The 24702-nt window shown below is 47.6% G+C and overlaps 1 protein-coding gene across 1 annotated transcript; it reads left to right on the top strand.

The window, feature by feature from the left end:
• Nucleotides 1–1125: 1125 nt before the first annotated feature.
• Nucleotides 1126–2106, top strand: LOC127044812 (olfactory receptor 52R1-like). The gene has a single exon (XM_050940007.1). The coding sequence runs from the start codon at nt 1126–1128 to the stop codon at nt 2104–2106; it is 981 nt and encodes a 326-aa protein (XP_050795964.1).
• Nucleotides 2107–24702: the final 22596 nt, after the last annotated feature.

Raw genomic sequence — 24702 nt, 5'->3', positions numbered from 1 at the left:
GCCCTGCAAACATGAAGTTTTCCCTGATGTCTTAAAGTTCCTTATCAATTTTCCTAACTTCAATTTCTATTGCTGGCCAGCTATTTTCCCTTTTCCTCTTTTTTACATATTTCTTCCCTCTTTCTAATTGTTGCCTTCACTTTACTACTAAACTGAGTTTTTACCCAAAGTTGTTCACTTTGTTGACTCTGGAATTGTGAGTTTTCTGGTATCTAATAAAAGGTTATCAAAGAATTATGAATATTCATTCCTATTTTTCTGTCTAAATTTTTTCTCCCAATCAGTTTTGCTGTCAATTTTCCTCATCTTTAGGGAATTAGTCCTCTTGGAGCACTAAGTGTCTATTGATAGTACTGGTTGGGAACTGTCCATTTCAATATAAATCAGTTTCCTTTATTTTCCTCTCTTATATCATGTGCCCTAATCTTTGTCCCTTATGTAAACTAAAGTGTCCCAGACTTTTCTATCCTTAATAGAGACTGGGTGACATATCCTGGGGATCTGAACATTCTTTTGTTTTGTCCACTGCTGCGAATGAGCACGTATTTTTCTCAAGCTGCTATCAGTGGTGTCCAGGTCTTTTCTCTGAGGTATGTTCTAGATGGGATGTTTCTCTCAGCATATGTCTTTGCAAAGTTTTCAGAGTTTTTTTTCCCTCTCTGACTTTGAGCAACTGGTTGAATGGGGAACTCCCTTCAGTATGGACTCCCTATCCTGGCTCTCCTTGCATTAAGGAGCAATGATGGATAACCACTATCCACACTTGTGTTTCCTGCTGGTGCCTCTTAAGTTTCCCCCGCCACAAAGTGTAGGAATTATTAATTAATGCAGGGAGCACAATACAAACATGGAATTGGATTTAGTAAGGTCATTATTCATAGTTGTTTTCTCTGAATAATGTAAATGTCATTTTTCAGTGTGTGAAGAGCAATCAGTCTGCTTCTCCTATGAGAACAGCCTCCACTACTGCATGCAGTGTCTCATATTAACGTTGTCTCTCCATTCAGGCATTTCTACTGTGACCATCACCTGAGATCCTGGGAACACACAGAAAGTCAGAGGAGCATACGCTAAATACAGAAGACACTCTTATGCCTCAGAGTTGGACACAATCTCCCCTACGCCATGTCAGATTCTAACAGAACCGACTTCAGCAACCCCTCCACCTTCATCCTGCTGGGCATTCCTGGCCTAGAGTCAGCCCATATCTGGATCTCCATTCCCTTCTGTGCTATGTACGCCATCGCTGTGCTGGGGAACTTCACCATCCTGTTCATTGTGAAGAGGGAGCCCAGCCTCCATGTGCCCATGTTCTATTTCCTCTGCATGCTGGCCATCACCGACCTCATCCTGTGCACATCCACACTGCCCAAAATGCTGAGCATTTTCTGGTTCAATGCCAGGGAGATCAGTTTCAGTGCCTGCCTCACTCAGATGTACTTCATTCAGTGCTTCTCAGGGATGGGGTCTGGAATCCTCGTGGCCATGGCTTTTGATCGCTACGTGGCGATCTGTCACCCCCTGAGACATTCCACCATCCTGACAAACTCTGTTGTGGCCACAATAGGCCTGGTCGTGGTGCTGCGCAGTGGCATACTCACATTGCCCTATCCCTTATTGGTGAGGCAGTGGCCATATTGCAGGACCAACATCATCTCCCATTTCTATTGTGAGCACATAGCTGTGGTGAATCTGGCCTGCGCTGACATCAGCATCAATAGTTACTATGGCCTGTTTGATCTTCTCTCTGTGATCGGAATGGATGTGTTTTTTATCACCATGTCCTATATTCAGATCCTCCGGGCCATCTTCCGCCTCCCCACAAAGGATGCCTGGCTCAAAACTTTTGGGACCTGCATCTCTCATCTTTTTGCCATCTCAGCTTTGTACCTCCCAGATTTATTCTCCTCTCTCGTGCTGCGGTTTGGCCACAATGTGCCACTGCATGTCCTCGTTCTCATTACCTGTGTGGACAACCTCATTCCCCCTGTGCTGCACCCCATCATTTATGGGTTGAGGACCAAACAGATCTGGGACAGGCTGCTCCAGCTCTTTGTTATAAAGAGACCTAAATGTTTTCTCCTGGTGCCCTGGCTCTCAAATTGAGCTCTGTGCAGAGCTGGCTGGTGTGTATTGCTGGGCCCTCTTCCCTGAATCACTTCCTGGACAGACAGAGACATTAAACACTTTCCTGTCCTGACTGTGCTGTGTAATGTGATGAACTGGGGAGTCAGTCTATGCACACTACACTGGGTGGCCACCTTTCTAATTTCTGGTAGCTGAATCCCCGAAATTGCAATCTTACCCCATCTCTTCTGTCAAGTCTTGCCCCTGCTGTGTGTCTTCTCCCCAATGCCCTGCCCCGTCTCTTGTTCCTCTCTTCCTTTCCCGTTGTCAGCTGCAACATGGTCATCTCTACAACCAATATGTTCTCACCTCTTATGACAAGTCACTTAAGGGACACAGGTTAGCATTAACATTTTAATGTTTATTCTTAATTTGTTAATAACTCTGTGGAGAGAGAGAGACTCCATCAGGACTCCTGGCTGGCAAAGCCCTGGCTGGGATGATTTAGTTGGGGAATGGTTCTGCTTTGAGCAGGGGGCTGGACTAGATACCTCCTGCGGTCCCTTCCAGCCTTGATATTCTGTGATTCTATCATATCTGGGATCTATCTGAGTTCTAGGAAGTGGGTGCGGTATAGTGGGTTGCAACAGGAGACAGATACATCTTGGGTCTAAATGAGAACATCAGAATGGCTGTTCCGGGTAACACCAATGGTTCATGTAGCCCAGTAGCCTGTCTTCTGACAGTGCCCTGTGCCAGGTGTTTCAGAGCGAATGAACAGAACATGACAGTCCACCTGTGATTCTTGTGGAGCAGCTCGGCAGAAGGGGTCAGAAGTCCTGAGTCTGGGCTGTCTCAGATTCATCTGGCAGGAGTTCAAGCCTCCAGCCCCAGTAGGAGCTGCCAGAGGAGGAGAAGAGCCCAGGCTGCCTCGGTTTGAACAGTAGAAGAATCTGTCAGTTCTGGCTTCCCTGAGCCCTAACCGCTGCCACAGAGTGGAGGAGGAGGAGGAGGAGGAGGAGGACAGGAAAGAAGTCCTACTCATTTCTGTCCCCTTTATCTTCCATACAGCTGCCAAACAGGGATTGTCTCATTTCCCCTGTCCTTAGACAAACCTCAGGGGGTGGAGTTTTTGTGTCCCCTCTCTGACCCTTTAGGGGCTGCTCACTTCCCTCCTCTCCCTCACCCGTTCTGGAGATATAGGCAGGTTTACGGCACCACTGGTATAGTCACCACACTGGTCTTCTGCTCCCTCTATGCTCATTTCTGTGGGCTACAGGATCATAGCAGGGGCCCCAACAGATGGTCATCATAGGTCCACGACATTGTCCCAAGCTGTTCTGCGGGATGAACTTCACTATTTTCTGGTGGACACTTGTGATTTCAAGGGTAAGATGGGCTCCCTCTCAAGCATTGGAGAGACATCCATCTCATCTTCTGGGCCATGAAGGCTGGTTTGGAGGAGTGGAGGGGAATGGTGTAGACGTTGGTGTAGAGATGAGGGGTTTAGATTTATTAGGAGCTGGTTAAACTTTTAAGATAGGGGAGCCTGTACAGGAAGGATGGGCTCCACCTAAACCGAAGTGGAACCAGGCTGCTGGCACTTAACATTAAAAAGATTGCAGAGCAGTTTTTAAACTAAGAGATGGGGGGAAAGTAGCGGAGCACATGGATACGACAGAGATTTCTCTTGGAGGAGAGTCTATTGATAGAGGTTGTGTAGGTTCTAGTCAGGAGGAGAGGATGGACGTGGATAAACTATGGCCAGATTAGACGAGAAACATTCACATAAAAAAGAATCTGACATATCACAAAAGTGCAAACTAATAAACAGTGACAGGTTTTTCACGAGCTTGTACACAAATGCTAGAAGTCTAAATAATAAGATGGGTGAAGTAGAGTGCCTCGTGATAAAGGAGAATATTGATATAATAGGCATTACAGAAACCTGGTGGAGTGGAGACAATCAATGGGACACAATCATTCCGGGGTACCAAATATATTGGAAAGACAGAACCAGTCATGCAGGGGGAAGGAGAGGGGGAGAACGAGTCGGAGTGGCACTGTATGTGAAAGAAAATGTAGAATCAAATGAAGTAGAAATCTTAAATGAATCCACAAGTTCCATAGAATCTCCATGGATACAAATTCCATACTCTAATAAGAATATAACAGCAGGGATCTATTATTGATCACCTGACCAGGACAGTGCTAGTGACGATGAAATGCTGAGGGACATTAGAGAGGCTATCAAAATTAAGAACTCAATAATAGTGGGGACTTCAATTATCCCCATATTGACTGGGTACATGTCACCTCAGGGTGAAATGCAGAGACAAAATTTCTGGATACTTTAAATGACTGCTCCATGGAGCAGCTGGTACAGGAACCCACAAGGGAAGAGGTGTGTCTCAATTTAGTCCTGAGTGGAGCGCAGGATTTGGTCCAACAGGTAACTATAACGGGACTGCTTGGAAATAGTGACCATAACATAATAACATTTAATATTGCTGTGGTGGGAAGAACATCTCAACAGCCCAACACAGTGGCATTTAATTCCAAAAAGGGGATCTATGCAAAAATGAGGAGGTTAGTTAAGCAAAAATTAATAAGTACAGTGACTAGAGTTAAATCCCTGCAAGCTGCATGGACACTTTTCAAAGACATCGTAATAGAGGCCCAACTTCAATGTATACCTCAAATTAAAAAACACAGTAAAAATATTCGAAGAAGAGCCATTGGGGCTTAACAACCATGTAAAAGAAGCAGTGAGAGATGGAAAGACATATTTTAAAAAGTGGAAGTCAAATCCTAGTGAGGTAAATAGAAAAGAACATAAACACTGCCAAATTAAGTGTAAAAAATTAATAAGAAAAGCCAACAAGGATTTTGAAGAACGGCTAGCCAAAAACTCAAAAGGTAATAACAACATGTTTTTTAAGTACATCAGAACCAGTGAGGCCCGTGGACAATAAGGATACAAAAGGAGCACTTAAAGATGATCAAGTCATTGTGGAGAAACTAAATAAACTCTTTGCTTCAGTCTTTACAGTTGAGAATGTTAGGGAGACAAGGGGGATCAGGTGGACATACTGTACTTTGATTCCCAGAAAGCCTTTGACAAGGTCCCTCACCAAGGGCTCTTCTGTAAATTATGTTGTCATGGGATAAGAGGGAAAATCCTTTCATGACTTGAGAACTAGATCAAAAACAGGGAATAAAGGGTAGGAATAAATGGTACATTTTCAGATTATGCTAAACTGCTTAAGATAGTTAAGACCGAAGCAGACTGTGAAGAACTTCAAAAAGATCTCACAAAACTAAGTGATTGGGCAACAAACTGGCAAATGAAATTTAATGTGGCTAAATGTAAAGTAATGTACATTGGAAAAAAATAACCCCAACTATACATACAATATAATGGGGCCTACCTTACTTACTACTAATCAGGATAGAGATCTTGAAGTCATCAAGGATAGTTCTCTGAAGACGCCCAGACAGTGTGCAGCGTCAGTCAAAAAAGCAAACAGGATGTTAGGAATCATTTAAAAAGGAATAGAGAATAAGGTAGAGAGTAGCTTATTGCACTTATATAAATCCATGGTACGCCCACATATTGAATACTGTGTACAGATGTGGTCTCCTCTTCTCAAAAAAGATATACTGGCACTAGAAAAGGTTCAGAGAAGGTCCCATATGAGGAAAGATTAAAGAGGCTAGGACTTTTCAGCTTGGAAAAGAGGAGACTAAGGGGGGATATGATAGAGGTCTATAAAATCATGAGTGATGTGGAGAAATTAGATAAGGAAAAGTTATTTACTTATTCCCATAATACAAGAACTAGGGGTCACCAAATGAAATTAATGGGCAGCAGTTTAAAAACAAATAAAAGGAAGTTCTTCTTCATACAGCGCACAGTCAGCCTTGCCTGAGGAGGTTGCGAAGGCTAGAAATATAATAGGGTTTAAAAGAGGACTAGGTACATTCATGGCGGTTAAGTCCATTAATGGCTATTAGTCAGGATGGGTAAGGAATGGTGTCCCTAGTCTCTGTTTGTCAGAGGGTGGAGATGGACGGCAGGAGATAGATCACTTGATCTTTATCTGTTAGGTTTACTCCCTCTGTGGCACCTGGCATTGGCCACTGCCGGTTGACAGGATACTAGGCTGGATGGACCTTTGGTCTGACCCTGTATGGTCATTCTTATGTTCTTACGTTCTTATTAACCGGGAGGCAGGACATCGTAGTCTGCAGGTGGGCCAACAACTCTGTGAAAAGCCTTTCAGATTGGTCATTTGTTGTTGCAAAGTGTTGGATGGGGTTTTCCTGCCCACAAGGAGCCTCCTCAGCCCTCAGAATGAACCCAACCACCTTTTCAACATTGAACACCAGAGGCTCTAGGGTGGGTCTCCACAGTTGCCAGGTGCTCTCCTTCCTTTGTGATGTAGAGTACTCTATGGTTTGCCCGCAGAAAACCCAGATGGATTCAGCTGCTGAGACTAGTTGGCAGCTGGAGTCAGGGGTGGCTCCATCATCTCCCTGCTTCAGATTGGGAAGTGGCAGATCTCTGCATTCCCTGTAAGTAGGCACTCGGGAAAGTCTTTTTCTGAATATATAGATGTAGGGAGCTGTGACTTGGAGTAGTGAGTCCCTTTAGCCCTTTCAAGTCTGAGCAGTAGGGAGAAGTCATGTGCTCTGTGGGGAGAAAAATGGGAATCCTGGAGGCTTGTAACAAACCAGGCCTAGCTGTTGCTCACTGCTGCAATAAGATACCAAGCTAGATTGACACACGGACCAGTATGGCAAATCTTGTATTCTTAGGTCCATATTTATGACTACAGGACCTGACTGGAAGAAAAATGGCCAGTCTTTAGTATGTGGCTCTTTCATTTTGAGTAGTTAGTACTATTCTCCAGCACTGCAAAGAGTCCAGCAGTTTAGTTCAATAGGCTAGTCCCAATGTGCTACTTGAAGAATAAATCATCTTTGAGGACATTAAGCCATGCACTGGCTGCTCTGCCTGTTACATAAATGCTCCATTTTGCTGTAAACGTCAAGGTTGGCCTGAGGTAATATGAACTTTATGATGTGAGCAGATGTGACTTGAGCTCGTAGCATATATGTAACCCCTTCCAACTGCCTTTGTACACATGGCAAACCAGCTATTGTTTTCAAAAGAAAAATCTGCCATAGTGGTACGCGTAGCAAAGTGCAGTACTTCTGTTACATACCTTGGAATCCCTGCACTCTGGATGCGGGAGGCAATGGAGTATAATGCAGATATTTAGGATTTCCTACTGAATCTCATAATTTCCTATGAGGAGGAATTCACTTTCATAAGAGAGCAAGTAACCTAGAAGGAAGAGATCTATTGCCAGAGATGTGCGTAGTATTTTACAGACAAATATAAGAAGTCAAATTCTCTGGCCCAAGGAAGCTGCAGTCTAGGAACCCTATCCTACTCCCATTGTAAATCAGTGGTAAAACTCTCTGTTAGCAAAAGTTCAGGCCCCAGCATGCCAAACGCGTGCTTTGGGCGGCAAGCCGCGGGGGTGCTCTGCCGGAGCCGAGGAGGTGGCAGGCAGGGTGCCTTCAGCAGCTTGCCTGCAGGAGGTCAGCTGGTCCCGCGGCTTCGGTGGACCTCCCGTAGGCAGGCCACCGAACGCAGCCTGCCTGCCGTGCTTAGGACAGCAAAATGCCTAGAGCTGCCCCTGGTTGGAATGTGGGGACCAGGTATATTTTAGACACTTCTGTCATAAACAGATAGCTAAGGGTTAATGTCTCTTCCACCTGAAGCACCTGACCAGAGGACCAATCAGGAAACCGGATTTTTTCAACTCTGGGTGGAGGGAAGTTTGTGTCTGAGTCTTTGTTTTCTGTCTGCCTGCTTTCTCTGAGCTTTGGAGAAGTAGTTTCTACTTTCTAGTCTTCTGTTTCTAAGTGTAAGGACAAAGAGATCAGATAGTAAGTTATATGGTTTCTTTTCTTTGGTATTTGCATGAATATAAGTGCTGGAGTGCTTTGATTTGTATTCTTTTTGAATAAGGCTGTTTATTCAATATTCTTTTAAGCAATCGACCCTGTATTTTGTTACCTTAATACAGAGAGACCATTTGTATGTATTTTTCTTTCTTTTTATATAAAGCTTTCTTTTAAGACCTGTTAGAGTTTTTCTTTATTGGGAAATTTCAGGGAAATTGAGTCTGTACTCACCAGGGAATTGGTGGGAGGAAGAAATCAGGGGGGAGATCTGTGTGTGTTGGATTTGCTAGCCTGATTTTGCATTCCCTCTAGGTGAATAGGAAAGTGCTTTTGTTTCCAGGACTGGGAACGGAGAGGGGGAGTCACTCTGTTTGGATTCACAGAGCTTGTGTCTGTGTATCTCTCCAGGAGCACTTGGAGGGGGGAAGGGAAAAAGGATTATTTCCCTTTGTTGTGAGACTCAAGGGATTTGGGTCTTGGGGTCCCCAGGGAAGGTTTTTTCAGGGGGACCAGAGTGCCCCAAAACACTCTAATTTTTTGGGTGGTGGCAGCAAGTACCAGGTCCAAGCTGGTAACTAAGCTTGGAGGTTTTCATGCTAACCCCCATATTTTGGACGCTAAGGTCCAAATCTGGGACTAAGGTTATGATATGGTGTGCAGTGGTGGGATAGACAGAATCCAGAAGCCAGTGGAAATATTTTATTTTTCTTTTCTCTGCTAGGGGCTCTTTAGCAGAGAGAAACAGTTTGGTTTTAAAAGGGAACCAAAGAGAATTTTTTTTTTCTGCTCTCTCTGGCAGTTGTGGCTTGCATGTTAAGAAAGAAGCCATTACCAGACTGTTAAGGGTCTTTTGTCATGCAATAGCCCTCCCATTAGGAGGCAAGTACCAGCACTATATGCATGCAAATAAAGTGGTTTTTCAGGTTTACTTAACATTGAAGATTAGCTAAAGGCACTGTTGCTAGGCAGACTTCAGGAGGCAACAGAGAACCTGCAGTTCAGAAGATAAACACCGGAGGGCACCCCAACACAAGAAAACAGGAATCATGACTTCTAAGGCAAAAATTGAGGCCGAAGAGCAATTCAAAGAAGCTGAACACAGGCGACAAATGGAAATGAAAGAAAGAGAAGAACAAATCAAAGAGGCATCACACAAAAGAAAACTAGAAGAAGAAGAGGTGGCCTACCGAAGGAAACAAGCAGAAGAAGAGCCGGCCCACCGCCGAGACATGGAAAAACAACAAAAAGAGAATGAAGAGAAGGAAAAACAGAGAAAACATGAACTGGAGTTGGCAAAAGCTGGGCTGCATGTGCCAGCCAACCCTAACAACCCGGCGCCAATTATTGCTCCACAGCACAGGAAATTTCCCACCTACAAGGCAGGTGATGACACCAAGGCCTTCTTGGAAAATTTTGAAAGAGCCTGTCTTGGGTACAACATCCCCGAAGACCAGTACATGGTAGAATTGAGGTCACAGCTCAGTGGACCTTTAGCAGAGGTGGCAGCTGAAATGCCTAAGCAGCAAATGAATGACTATAAACTTTTTCAAACCAAGGCCAGATACAGAATGGGGATAACCCCAGATCATGCCCGTCGGCGCTTCAGAACCCAAAAGTGGAAACCAGATGTGTCATTTCCCAAACACGCCTACTACATTGCAAAAAACTATGAGGCCTGGATAACAGGAAACAACGTTCAAACCTTGGAAGAACTGCACCTCCTCATACAAATGGAGCAGTTCTTGGATGGTGTTCCTGAAGACTTCACACGGTACATACAAGATGGAAAACCCAAAGATCTCGCTGAGGCGGGGGAGATTGGAGCCAAATGGATGGAACTGGCAGAAAGCAAGAAAGCTACTGTCAAGGGGAACGATTACCCCAGGGGGCACACAGAACATAAACCCTACAACCGAGGACAGCCAAAGACCCCACATACCACCCAAGTAAAGCCACAGACACCCTACTCTTCCACCTCACCAGTCTCCAGTAACTCACGTCGGCCCAGTGACCCATCAGATGGAAGATGCTTTAAGTGTAATGAACTGGGACATATCAAGGCCAACTGTCCAAAGAACACCATGCGAGTGCAATTCATTACACCACCATCACACCAAAGATCCCCAGGCCCGGATGCCTCTCAAATACCCTTGGAGCGAAGGGAAAATTTGAGAGTGGGCGGAAAGAAGGTTACTGCGTGGAGAGACACGGGGGTACAAGTGTCAGCTATCCACCAATCCTTCGGTGACCCCAAATTCATCAACCCAAAGGCCAAAGTTACAATTTACCCCTTCATGTCACAAGCTGTAGACTTGCCTACAGCTCAACTGCCTGTCCAGTACAAAGGCTGGTCAGGAATGTGGACTTTTGCAGTCTATGACAATTATCCTATCCCCATGCTACTGGGGGAAGACTTGGCCAACCAGGTGAGGCGGGCCAAGAGAGTGGGAATGGTTACACGTAGCCAAACCAGGCAAGCTTCCAGACCCATTCCTGTTCCTGAGCCGTCCACAGAGGCCCCGTCTGGGTTACCAGAGACCCAGACAGAGGTAGTGGACCCGGATTCCATGCCAACCACTGAAACAGCCACAGCACCTCCAGTCCCAGGCCCGGAACTGGAACAGCAACCAGCACCAGCAAGTGCAACCACATCTTCAAACTCAACGCCAGAGGGCGCCAGCGAGCCAGAACTGGCAGACGCCAAAGACAGCCATACCCAAAAGGCTCAGCCAGAGCCTGAAATACCCTCAGGTGCACCAGCGGAGAGCGGTTCACCAGCAACGGAAACAACCCCATCACCTACATCGCTTCCAGAGGGACCAAGCCCAAGTCCACAGTCTGAGGAAGAACTGGTGACCCCAGCCTCAAGGGAACAGTTCCAGGCTGAGCAGGAAGCGGATGACAGCCTTCAGAAAGCTTGGGCGGCGGCACGGAGCACCCCACCGCCTCTCAGCTCTTCTAATCGATCCCGGTTTGTTATAGACCAAGGACTTTTATACAAGGAAATTCTTTCTGGTGGACACCGGGAAGAATGGCAGCCGCAAAAACAGTTGGTGGTTCCAACTAAGTACCGGGGGAAGCTCTTAAGCTTAGCCCATGATCATCCCAGTGGCCATGCTGGGGTGAACAGAACCAAGGACCGGTTGGGGAAGTCCTTCCACTGGGAGGGGATGGGCAAGGATGTTGCCAAGTATGTCCGGTCTTGTGAGGTACGCCAAAGAGTGGGAAAGCCTCAAGACCAGGTCAAGGCCCCTCTCCAGCCACTCCCCATAATTGAGGTCCCATTTCAGCGAGTAGCTGTGGATATTCTGGGCCCTTTCCCAAAAAAGACGCCCAGAGGAAAGCAGTACGTACTGACTTTAGTGGACTTTGCTACCCGATGGCCAGAAGCAGTAGCTCTAGGCAACACCAGGGCTAACACTGTGTGCCTGGCCCTAACAGACATCTTTGCCAGGGTAGGTTGGCCCTCTGACATCCTTACAGATTCAGGGTCTAATTTCCTGGCAGGGACCATGGAAAAACTGTGGGAAACTCATGGGGTGAATCACTTGGTTGCCACCCCGTACCACCATCAAACCAATGGCCTGGTGGAAAGGTTCAATGGAACTTTGGGGGCCATGATACGAAAATTCATCAACGAATTCTCCAATAATTGGGACCTAGTGTTGCAGCAGTTGCTGTTTGCCTATAGGGCTGTACCACATCCCAGTTTAGGGTTTTCACCATTTGAACTTGTGTATGGTCACGAGGTTAAGGGACCATTACAGTTGGTGAAGCAGCAATGGGAGGGGTTTACGCCTTCTCCAGGAACTAACATTCTGGACTTTGTAAGCAACCTACAAAGCACCCTCCGACACTCTTTAGCCCTTGCTAGAGAGAACCTAAAGGATGCTCAAGAAGAGCAAAAGGCCTGGTATGACAGACATGCCAGAGAACGTTCCTTCACGGTAGGAGACCAGGTTATGGTCTTGAAGGTGCAACAGGCCCATAAGATGGAAGCATCATGGGAAGGGCCATTCACGGTCCAAGAGCGCCTGGGAACTGTAAACTACCTCATAGCATTTCCCAATTCCTCACTAAAGCCTAAAGTGTACCATGTTAATTCTCTCAAGCTTTCTATTCCAGAGATTTACAGGTTTGTCAGTTTACAGTCCAGAGAGATGATGCTGAGTGGCCTGACGGTGTCTACTACGACGGGAAAAAAAGACGGTGGCTTGGAAGAGGTGAACCTCTCAACCACCCTGGAACGTCTGCAGCGGCGACAAATCAAGGAGCTGTGCACTAGCTTCGCCCCATTGTTCTCAGCCACCCCAGGACGGACTGAACGGGCATACCACTCCATTGATAGAGGTAATGCTCACCCAATCAGAACCCCACCCTACCGGGTGTCTTCTCATGCCCAAGCTGCTATAGAACGGGAGATCCAGAACATGCTACAGATGGGTATAATCCGCCCATCTACCAGTGCATGGGCATCTCCAGTGGTTCTGGTACCCAAACCAGATGGGGAAATACGCTTTTGCGTGGACTACCGTAAGCTAAATGCGGTAACTCGTCCGGACAACTATCCAATGCCACGCACCGATGAGCTATTGGAAAAGTTGGGACGTGCCCAGTTCATCTCTACAATAGACTTAACCAAGGGGTACTGGCAAGTACCGCTAGATGAACCTGCCAAGGAGAGGTCAGCATTCGTCACCCATGCGGGGGTGTATGAATTCAATGTCCTTCCTTTCGGCCTTCGAAATGCACCCGCCACCTTCCAGAGGCTGGTAGATGGTCTACTAGCTGGACTGGGAGAATTTGCAGTTGCCTACCTCGATGATGTGGCCATTTTTTCAGACTCCTGGCCCGAACACCTACTACACCTGGAAAAGGTGTTTGAGCGCATCAGGCAGGCAGAACTAACTGTTAAGGCCAAAAAGTGTCAAATAGGCCAAAACAGAGTGACTTACCTGGGGCACCAGGTGGGTCGAGGAACCATAAACCCCCTACAGGCCAAGGTGGATGCTATCCAAAAGTGGCCTGTCCCACGGTCCAAAAAGCAGGTCCAATCCTTCTTAGGCTTGGCCGGATACTACAGGCGATTTGTACCACACTACAGCCAAATCGCTGCCCCACTGACCGACCTGACCAAAAAGACCCAGCCAAATGCAGTTAAGTGGACTGATGAGTGTCAAAAGGCCTTTACCCAGCTTAAGGCGATGCTCATGTCTGACCCTGTGCTCAGGGCCCCGGACTTTGACAAGCCATTCCTAGTAACCACGGATGCATCTGAGCGTGGTATAGGAGCAGTGCTCATGCAGGAAGCAACAGATCACAACTTCCATCCTGTCGTGTTTCTCAGCAAGAGACTGTCTGAGAGGGAAAGTCATTGGTCAGTCAGTGAAAAGGAATGCTATGCCATTGTGTACGCCCTGGAAAAGCTACGCCCATATGTTTGGGGACGGCGGTTCCAACTACAAACTGACCATGCTGCACTAAAGTGGCTTCATACTGCCAAGGGGAACAACAAGAAACTTCTTCGTTGGAGTTTAGCTCTCCAAGATTTTGATTTTGAAATTCAACACATCACAGGAGCTTCTAACAAAGATGCTGATGCTCTCTCCTGTGAGAGTTTCCCAGAATTCAGGTTAAGAACACTTTTTATTTCCCTTTGTTGTGAGACTCAAGGGATTTGGGTCTTGGGGTCCCCAGGGAAGGTTTTTTCAGGGGGACCAGAGTGCCCCAAAACACTCTAATTTTTTGGGTGGTGGCAGCAAGTACCAGGTCCAAGCTGGTAACTAAGCTTGGAGGTTTTCATGCTAACCCCCATATTTTGGACGCTAAGGTCCAAATCTGGGACTAAGGTTATGATACTTCGGCACTCATTTTGCTTGGTAACCCCTCTATTCTTCCCCAACCTACAGTTTGAGATGCTAGGAGTTGCTGAGGTCATGCCAGGTCGTCTGCTGGCACACGCCAATCTACAATGCGCAAGGTTGCAGCCCCTATTCCAACTCCTCCACAACTTCAGCAGGAGGGTCTTTCTGCACTTTTCCCCAAACCTTTTCATATCTGTTACCTGCTTTAGCTCAACATACAGTATGTGGCCTGCAGGTCCCTTGTGTTACAGGGGAAATATACTCTAATATTAATTTGTAAATTTATTAATAAAACAAATAATCCAACCCTAAGAAAATAAGAAATATATAAGAAAAGATATATAGGTAAGCAAGTAGGCTAGACTATAGGTTACCACAGCTGAAGGCTGCTAGTTTGTAAAGGCCAGGGACTTAGGCCTGGTCCACACTCCTCAGTTAAATCGATTTAAACAGCGTTAAATTGATTTAACGCTGTACCCGTCCACACTACAAGACACTCTAAATCGATTTTAAGGGCTCTTAAAATCGATTTCTGTACTCCTCCCCAACGAGAGGAGTAACCCTAAAATCGATATTACTATATCGATTTAGGGTTAGTGTTGATGGAAATCAAAGTTATTGGCCTCCAGGCGGTATCCCACAGTGCACCAGTGGCCGCTCTGGATAGGTAACTGAACTCTACTGCGCTGGCCAGGTAGACAGGAAAAGCCCCGGAAACTTTTGAATTGCATTTCCTGTTTGGCGAGCGTGGAGCTGTGATCAGCACAGGTGACCACGCAGAGCTCATCAGCACAGGTAGCAATGCAGTCTCCTGAGAATAGAAAAAGAGCTCCGGCATGGACCGCGCGGGAGGTACTGGATCTTATTGCTATGTGGGGAGAGGATTCAGTGCTAACAGAACTCCGTTCCAGAAGACGAAATGAAAAAACTTTTGAAAAAATGTCCAATACTATGATGGACAAAGGCCACAGCAGGGACTCAGTGCAGTGCAGAGTTAAAGTTAAGGAGCTCAGACAAGCCTACCAGAAAACCAAAGCAGCAAATGGCAGATCTGGATCAGGGCCAAAAACGTGCCGCTTCTACGCTGAGCTGCATACAATTTTAGGGGGCTGCACCACCACTACCCCCCCTTGTCCGTGGATTCCAAGGTGGGGGTTATAATCTCACCCATGGATGAGGATTCAGCAGAGGGGGAAGATGAGGAGGAGGAAGAAGAGGACGAGCTTGCAGAGAGCACACAGCACTCCGTTAGCCCCAACAGCCAGGAGCTTTTTGTGACCCCGACGGAATTACTGTCCCTGCCCTTCCAAGCCACTAGCCCAGACAGTGAAGCCATGGAAGCTACCTCTGGTGAGTGTATCTTTGGAAATATAAACATGGTTTAAAAGCAAGCGTTTTTTAATGATTGATTTGCCAGGAGGGCTTGCATGCATTAGCTGGCATTAAAGATACTGGAAAAGTCTGTTAACATGTCTGAGGATGGAGCGGAAATCCTCCAGGGACATCTCCATGAAGCGCTCCTGGAGGTACTCCAAAAGCCTTTGCAGAAAGTTTCTGGGCAAGGCAGCCTTTTTCTGTCCACCATGGTAGGACACTTTACCACGCCATGCCTGTATCAAGTAATCGGGTATCATTCCATGACAAAGCCTAGCTGCGTATGGTCCCAGTGATTGCTGGCATTCAAGAAGCATCGTTTCTTTATCTCTCTGTGTTATCCTCAGGAGAGTGATATCGTTCATGGTAACCTGGTTAAAATTAATGTCTTTTATTAAGGGGACAGACAATTCCCTTAGGGGTAGAGTATGTCGTCTGCTGCTCCTTGTAAAAGCAGAAGAACAGGGGGAGGAGATGTGCTTTTTAGCATTTGGCCAGCAGGAATCTTCCCAGCTACTAGCCACGCGGTGGAGGAGGGGGGAGGAGAAAGGGGGGGTGATTAGACATCTAATTCCCTTAGCCTGAGAACTAAGGTCCAGTTGATCATCTAGGCCCCTAACCCTAACCCTAACCCTTCCTACGGGGCTGCTTGCCTGCTGCTGAAAAGAAATCTTTCCTTGCAGGTAGCCCTGCGGGGGGAGGGGAGGTGGCTTAATGGTGCTGAGCTTTTTAGCATTTGGCCAGCAGGAATCTTCCCAGCTACTAGCCACGTGGTGGGGGGGGGAGGAGAAAGGGGGGATGATTAGATGTAGGCCTTACCATGACCGCATGCAAGCTGAATTGTGATCCCCGGACCTGCGTCTGTGTTGATCTGTTACACCACAGCCGCAGGCACTAAATACTAAAAGAATCCAAATGCGACCTTGTAGTGAAATGACATGTGCTATGTAAGGTGAATAGTGTAGTTCGCTATGAAAGAGTATAACCATTGTTCTGTGAAATGTATCTCTTATAATCCTTCTATCACTATTTTCCCCCACTCATGCAGCTGCAAATTTTTCAAGCCTCCCTACTCCATCCCGAAGGCTAGCTCAGATAAGGCGGAGGAAGAAGAGGACACGAGATGAAATGTTCACAGAAATCATGGCAGTAATCCGCAATGAAAGAGCTCATCTGGGGGAGTGGAAGGACGTGGTAGCAAAGTACAGGAAAGATGCCAGTGAACGTGAGGACAGGAGGGACCAACGTGAGGATAGGAGAGATGCTCGAGATGAGAGGTGGCGGCAGGAAGATCAGAGGTGTAGGCAGGAAGATCAGCGGTGGCGGGATGCAACGCTGGAGCTGCTGCGTGATCAAACTGACATCCTCCGACGTCTGGTGGATCTTCAGGAGGAGCAGCGGGGTCAAAGACTGCCGCTCCAGCCCATGTTTAACCACCCTCAGTACTCACCATGTTCCATATCTTCCTCACCCAGACGTGTAAGAACGCGTGGGGGAAGGCTTCGTGCACCTGCCCACTCCACCCCCGTGGACAGTCCAACCAAAAGGCTGTCATTACATTAATGGCCTTTTTCTTCCCTTCTAGCCTCCTCCCAAACCACTCCCGGGATACCTTGTTATTTCTCTTACTCTTTTTATAATTACATGCTTTTTAAATGAAGTGGGAAGGTGGGTTGCTTACAGGGAATGATTTTAATAAAGAATACAAGCTTTTTAAACGATAGTGACTTTATTTCCATAAGCAAGCTGTAATGGAAGGGGGAGGGTGGGTTGCTTGCAGGAGGAGTCAATAAAGGGGGGAGGTTCATGAAGGGGAAACAAACACAGCAGTCACACCGTACCCTGGCCCATGATGAAACTCGTTTTCAAGGCTTCTCTGATGTGCACCACTTCCTGGTGTGCTCTTCTAATCGCCCTGGTGTCTGGCTGTGCGTAATCATCAGCCAGGTGATTTGCTTCAGCCTCCCACCCTGCCAGAAAGGTCTCCCCCTTACTCTCACAGAGATTGTGGAGCAGACAGCAAGCAGCAATAACAAAGGGGACATTGATTTGGCTGAGATCTGAGCGAGTAAGTAAAGTTCTCCAGCGGCCTTTTAAACAGCCAAATGCACATTCTACCACCATTCTGCACTTGCTCAGCCTGTAGTTAAACAGCTCCTGACCACTGTCCAGGCTGCCTGTGTATGGCTTCATGAGCCATGGCATCAAGGGGTAGGCTGGGTCCCTCAGGATAACCACAGGCATTTCAACATCCCCAACTGTTATTTTCTGGTCTGGGAAGTAAGTCCCTTGCTGCAGCCATTTAAACAGAGCAGTGCTTCTGAAGACGCAAGCGTCATGAACCCTTCCTGGCCATCCCACGTGGATGTTGGTGAAACGTCCCTTGTGATCCACCAGTGCTTGCAGCACCATTGAAAAGTACCCCTTGCGGTTTATGTACTGGGTGCCCTGGTGCTCCGTTGCCAAGATAGGGATATGGGTTCCATCTATGGCCATCCCACAGTTAGGGAATCCCATTGCAGCAAAGCCATCCACTATGACCTGCACGTTTCCCAGAGTCACAACCTTTCGTAGCAGCAGCTTAGTGATTGCTTTGGCTACTTGCATCACAGCAGCCCCCACAGTAGATTTTCCCACTCCAAATTGATTCCCGACTGACCGGTAGCTGTCTGGCATTGCAAGCTTCCAGAGGGCTATTGCCACTCACTTCTCCACTGTGAGGGCTGCTCTCATCCTGGTATTATGGCGTTTCAGGGCAGGGGAAAGCAAGTCACAAAGTTCAAAGAAAGTGCTCTTATGCATGCAAAAGTTCCGCAGCCATTGCGAATCATCTCACACCTGCAAAACTATGCGGTCCCACCAGTCTGTGCTTGTTTCCCGGGCCCAAAATCGGCGATCAATGGGTAGAACCTCCCCCATTACCATCAGGAGCTCCAAAGCGTGGGGGCCCGCGGTTAGGGAGAAATCAGTGTCCAGGTCCTCATCACTCTCGTCGCCGCGCTGCCGTAGCTGCCTCCTCCTCTCCTGCATTTGCAGTTCATGGTTCATCATAGACAGCACGAGAATGCATGAGCTGTTTACAACGTCCACGATCGCGCTACCGAGCTGAGCAGGGTCCATGCTTGCTGTGCTATGGCGTTTGCTCAGTTCACCAAGTAAAAAAGGCATGAAATGGCTGTCCGCTGCTTTCAGGAAGGGAGGGGTGAGGCTGTACCCAGAACCACCCACAACAGTGATTTTTGCCCCATCAGGCACTGGGGTAGTAACCCATAATTCCAAGGGTCAGGGAAGACTGCGGGAACTATGGGATAGGTACCCACAGTGCAACGCTCCGGAAATCGATGGTAGCCTAGGACCATGGACGCACACCATTGAATTAATGTGCCCTAGTGTGGACGCATAAAATCGATTTTATAATATCGGTTTTATAAAACCGGTTTTAGTAATTTCGATTTTATGCTGTAGTGTAGACGTAGCCTTAGAAGTGACAGAGAGGGAGAGACACATGTCTCCTTTTTGGGTCACATGGTTGCTAAATCAAACAGTCACAGGCCTTGCGAAAGGGCTTGTGTACACATAGCCAGAAAGAGTTAAGCAACTTGCAGGCTATTGACCCAGACTCATCCTTTAGAGACAGGTTAGAAAAGTATGTAAATGGTAATTAAGATCATTATGTCTTAGATATGTCAGAGCTTTGAAATGTAGACTTGTAGGGGGAGGGATAGCTCAATGGTTTGCGCATTGGCCTGCTAAACCCAGGGTTGTGAGTTCAATCCTTGAGGGGGCCGTTTAGGGATCTGGGGCAAAAATCTGTGTGGGGATTGGTCCTGCTTTGAGCAGGGGGTTGGACTAGATGACCTTCTGAGGTCCCTTCCAACCCTGATATTCTATGATTAAATGTAATGAAACTGGAAGAAGTTAGTGACTCTAGCAGTCTACATTTACAGACAGCTTCTTAGAGATTAACACTGCAACCAAATGATTCGTGTCTAGAGCTGTATTCGATTAATTCAGAGATGAAAAGGGAATATTATTAGATGGATCTTAGGTGCAATAATCTCATTTTCATTATGTCTCTTTAAAGTTTCTTGTGAACTCTCTGTAAATTGCTTAATGGACAATAACCTTACATTAATCCAGGTAGTTAATTACCAGTGATGTTTAGGAAATAGAAGGTTACTTCAAAAGCCCATTGTTCACCCAAGGACTGTTGTGCTGCCACTAAACTGTATAAAGGGCTCTTGGAATCTGATCCTTTTGATCTCAGATCAGCCTCTGAACTTTCACCGCACTTCCCCCTCCCACTTACCGCACATTTCCCCCAAGGCCACCAACTCACCTTACATGTGCGTCTTCTCCATATATCAGAGACCCTGACGTATCACCTAAGAAGAATGGCTCAGGTGTGGGAATATACCTCACATTCTCTAAAGTGAGGACAGATGCAAAGGATTCATTTAGCCTCTTGGCAACAGCTTCATCTTCCTTGACTGCTCCTTTACCCCCTCAATCGTCCAGTGACCCCACTGATTGTTTGGCAGGTTGCTGCTTTTGATGTACTTTACAAAAAATCCTGTTAATTGCTGTGTCTTTTGCTGCTTGCTGTTCAGGTCTTTTGAACTAAGTACGCAGTATGGTCAAGCCCCATTCAACTAGTATGAGTCACACCCCTAAAAAATAATGAGATTGGATTAAAAATAATGGGATTTAAAAATACACTAATGTGGGGTTCGTTTTCATGTGTCTTTGGTTTCTCAGCCTTTCGGGGTGCAATTGATTCAGGGATTCTAGCAACTCATTTAAAAAAAATCTCTGAAAAACTGAAAGCTGAGATTCCTGCAGTGTGTCTGGATTCCAGAAGTTGGGGCTGTAAGAAGAGAGGAACTAATGTGAGAATCCCAGTAAAATCCCCGTTGCTGGCACTGATGCCGTGTCTCAAGCAGAGCTCCCACAGAAGGCCGGCACTGAGGTTTAGTTAGTGGATATTTCTCATCACACACTGACAGAGATGTACCGGGCTACAGAGTCCCATGCTGTAAGGAACCAGGTTACGTCACAGACAGCCGGACATAAGCCGAAGAGTCACTGGATCCTGAGGCACAGCTCATATGTTCTCTCCCATTATTCAGGCATGACACATGCACACACCCAGTAATCAAAGCCATCCACACTCCTAATAGAAAGGGGAACGACCGAAGCCCAGCTCCAAGTGCTTGCTGCTAACTGACTATTGGACCCCCAAAAACCACCCAGATCCAGTGAACGCAAACTTTGTGATGATGGAAATTGGGATGCAGGATTTGAGGTCTATCTCCAGCGCTAGAGCGGCTCTCATTGCTCATGGAGAGGGTGGGGGTCAGGATCAGCCCGAGGGGCATCGCAGCAGAGCTGTGTTGGGCCAGGCACTGCTCTCCAGATCCTTCACTCTCTGAAAGAACATCCTGATGCCCCCTCTTACTGCTGAGCTGCAGGAGGGGCCCAGAACTCCCTCGTCAAAGGGGGCTCTGCTAATGACAGGTCTTATCACCAAGGGGTGTTGGGAAGAGTTCAGGTTCTCCACCCAGTGACTCAAATCATCCTTATGAGGCACACAGAGCTGAAATCTCTCTAAAGCTCTGAGCTCTGGCCCCAATTACTGTAGTATCCGAGCGCCTCACAGTCAGTAACATATTGATCAGTACAACGCCCCATGCAGGAGAGCCGTGTTACTAAATCCACTGGGCAGATCCCAAGACCAGAAGGCACCACTGTGATCTCGTAGTCTGATCCCCTGCATAACACCTGCCCCACAATAACTCCTAGAGCAGAGTTAGAAAAACCTCCTGCCTTGATTTAACAATTGTCAGTGATGGAGAATCTGCCACGGCCCTTGGTAAATTGTTCCAGTGGTTAATTACCCTCATTTTTAAAACAATAATAATTTAATCATTCTCTGGGCTCTTCTCTGAACCGCTCTCCAATTTATCAACATCCTTCTTGAACTGCAGACACCAGAACTGGACAAGTGGACAAAGGATCCCAGTAGTGGTTGCACCAGTGATAAATACAAAGGGAAAATGACCTCTCTGCTCCTACGTGAGATTCCCCTGGTTGTACATCCCAGACTGCACTAGCTTTTTCACTGGGATCTCAGGTTCAACCAATTCTGACCCCCAAGTCTTTTCAGAGTCACTACTTCCCAGGATTGGATCCCCCATCGGGTAAGGATGGCCTGCAGCCCTTGCTTCTAGACGTAAACCTCTATATTCAGCCATATTAAAACACACGTTGCTGAAGCATAGAGGGACTAAGTGAGTTGCCCAAGGTCAGAGAAGAAGTCTGTGAAAGAGCCTGGAACTGCAGCCAGTTCTTCTGAGTCCCAGGCCAGCACTTTAACCCTGAACCATCCTTCCTCTCTGGGGCTAGTGACCTGGGGAGGGGGCAGGGGACAGCTGCACTAGATGATCTAATGGCTCCATCTGGCCTCAAATTCTATAACTCTATGAGTCATTATTTTGAGATGATCATTATCTTGGGTGCAACTCAAAGAATTCACTACCCTGAATGCTGATAGGCACTAAACAATTATATCCGCTGGTGAAAAAGTATCAGGATTGTCACAGTTACACTCGATATATGGTCTCTTTACCATCTAAACCAGGTCCTTTCCTGTTTTGGGGGGAATCTCACAATTGTCCCATTCTTTGACCTGAGAACACGCCATCTATTCTAAATGCTTATCACTGAGACGGTCCAGTTGGACACTTCAGTCCCTTCCCTTTGGGTGCTTGTGACCAGGGCTATAGAGTCACCCCCAGCCTCCTTAAAACTAGTAGGTTTATTGGCAAACAGCAAAATGCATTGGGGAAAATTCTTTCAAAATACCAGGGGCAGCTGTCACACATCTACACTCATCTATCTCACGTATCACTGCAAGCTAAGTTAGACAGGCTTTACTGTGGAGATAGACAAACAAAACTGGCCCAACTTACATTCTTTTGGGAAGCCAAGGAGCTCTTGGGACCCAGCCTAGATTCCCTGTGTCTCTGAGAGCATCCTCCCATCTCTTTGTCATTTTCTTTTGGAATCAGACTTTGCTGAAACCTGTGTGAGCCTGTGCCCAGTCACCGTAGTGCTCAGCCGTGTCCACGTTGAAGTGCCAATGTGTGAAGCTGGCCTTTGCCACACTGCTGTCGCCCAGGCAGATGTCTAAGATAAGGCCTTTGTGTCTGTTATTCCCTTTGTTTGGCAGTTAGACCCATTCTGCCTCAATGGATCACAAACATGGGTCCAATGGTTGTGCTGAGCCACTTGGCCTCCCCGTAACAGTCTAAAACTCCTCTCAGAAATCTAGTTCTTACCCTTCACTCTCACCCCCGAGCACCCCCACATCTGCCGCAGACACCAACACGCTGGAGTTACGGGGTTTCCCAAAAGCAGCTGTCATGGGAGGCTGTGGTAAGTCGCCTTTTATAAACAAATGTCAGAGGTGTTGCTCTGTTTAACCCCTCACATAGCCCCGATCTTACAGTCTTAGAGCATCTGAGCACCTTGTATGTATTTATCCTTCGGTCTCCACTGTGAGGCAGGGCAGGGCTATTATCCACATGTGCAGAGGCTCAGAGACAGCCCATGGCCACACAGGGCAAAGGAATCAAACCCAGCTGTCCTGAGTCACAGAGCAGTGCCCAGACAACAGGGCCAGGCTCCCAGCCATCTGGGTGGTGAGAAGTTCGACTGGATTCTCTGCTGCACCAGCAGAGCTCCCACCTTCGCTGCAGAGAGCAGGGATGGCAAGGAGCCAGTTACAGGGGGTTGGTTCACTGGCCTGTTCTTCCCCTGCCCCTGTGGAGTTTAGAGCAGCCTGGGGGCTGAGCTAGACTCCACACAGTGATAACAGCTTTCCAGTGCACAGCTCACTCTGGCCAAGTCCCCGTGGATGGGGGCCGTGCCAGAGTGCCCCCTTGTGGCCTGAGGTAGCCCTGCAGGAAACCTGCCCTTCCCTCCAAGGTCCTTGCAATGACTTACTCTCAGCCTGGAGTAGTTAGAAAAAGAGACCCCTGTCTGGGTTTGCATTAATTCAGTCTTCTCCAAAACACAAGGGCTCCTACCCCATAGCCGCATCCTCCTCCTTTACTCAGCCCCTCACCAAACTACTTTTTGGGGTGAGCATTGATTCAGGCTTGCCGCAACCCCTGCTGCTTTTCCATGGAGACCCTGCCCCCATCCCATCTCTTCCCATAGGCCCTTCCCCCTACACCTCCACTTCCCCTGATGCTCCACTCCCCCCCGGCCTGGGCACCAGCCGGGACATGGAAAGAGTTACCCCCGGAACCCAGGCTGCTGTGAGGAGCCCAAGACTCTCCACTTTCCTTGGAGTGTGTCCTGGGGGGCAGGGACACAGGCTGGAGGCTTCTCTTGGCCCCCCAGCCTCCTGTTCAAGGCAGGTGGAGGATCTGGTGGTCCTCAAAGTGGCTCTAGCTCCTCAGACACATTTCACCATGGCCCACCTATAGCTTCTGACCTGGAGAGGGGGTGGAGGCTTGGGGGAAGAAGGGGAGCAGAGAGTGGGGCCTCACAGGGGAAGAAGAGAGGTGAGGCTCCTTCCTCTATCCCTCTTTTGATTTTGAAAAGGTGGTTACCCTGCAGTGAATGGACTGGGCTGGGATTGGAGCTGGCTGTGCCTCTGTTGGGAGCTGAGGTCCATTTCCACCCCTTTTCATTGCTGAGGCAGCACAAATGGAGGGGAGGAGGAGGGAACCTGCCCCTGAGTCGCTCCCCAGGGCTGATGTGTGTCAGACCCTCACTCACACACGCAGCTCTGCTCTGCTCTTCTGAGGCTCTGGCATTAATCCTGTCTCTGACATGACTCAGTCACAAGCACCCGGCTGAGGGAGTGGGGGAAGAGTGGGTGTCCGTGACCCTTGAATAGCCCCTGCCCACAGCTCCTGCCGCCCTCATGGATCACACAGCAACCAGAGCACTCAGGAAGGGCCAGGACTGTGACAGCAGAACAGCTCTGCACTTTTTTTCATGGCCCGTGAATGTTTAATCAGAGACAGGACAGTGTCAAGCCAGGGCAATGGGAAACAACATCCAGCTCCCTTCTCTTTATTGACTGTACGGAGAGGAATTCTGAGGTCTGAGCAGGCACCGATATGGTTCTTTATGAACAAACATCCAATCTGGCTCTCACCGAACAAAGTCACTTTGTAAATGCTGCTGCCTGTCTTGGTTTCCTTGCTCAGTGCCCTGCCCTCCCTCACCAGCCCCTTTACAATTGCTCCAGGCCTTAGACCCCATCTGAACCTGTCTCTACATAGTGGAGATCAGTAGCGCATGTTGTCTTGGATTTAAGGGTCCAGGATGGAATAGGTGGCCAGTATTTCTTGTCTCACATGTCATCAGTGCTGGAGCAGGATGATGAACTGATCCT

Source organism: Gopherus flavomarginatus, chromosome 1 (genome assembly GCF_025201925.1).
Source record: "Gopherus flavomarginatus isolate rGopFla2 chromosome 1, rGopFla2.mat.asm, whole genome shotgun sequence".
Classification (NCBI taxonomy): Eukaryota; Metazoa; Chordata; order Testudines; family Testudinidae; genus Gopherus; species Gopherus flavomarginatus.
Note: the sequence above shows the minus strand (reverse complement) of the source record. Positions and strands in the feature narration are given on the sequence as shown.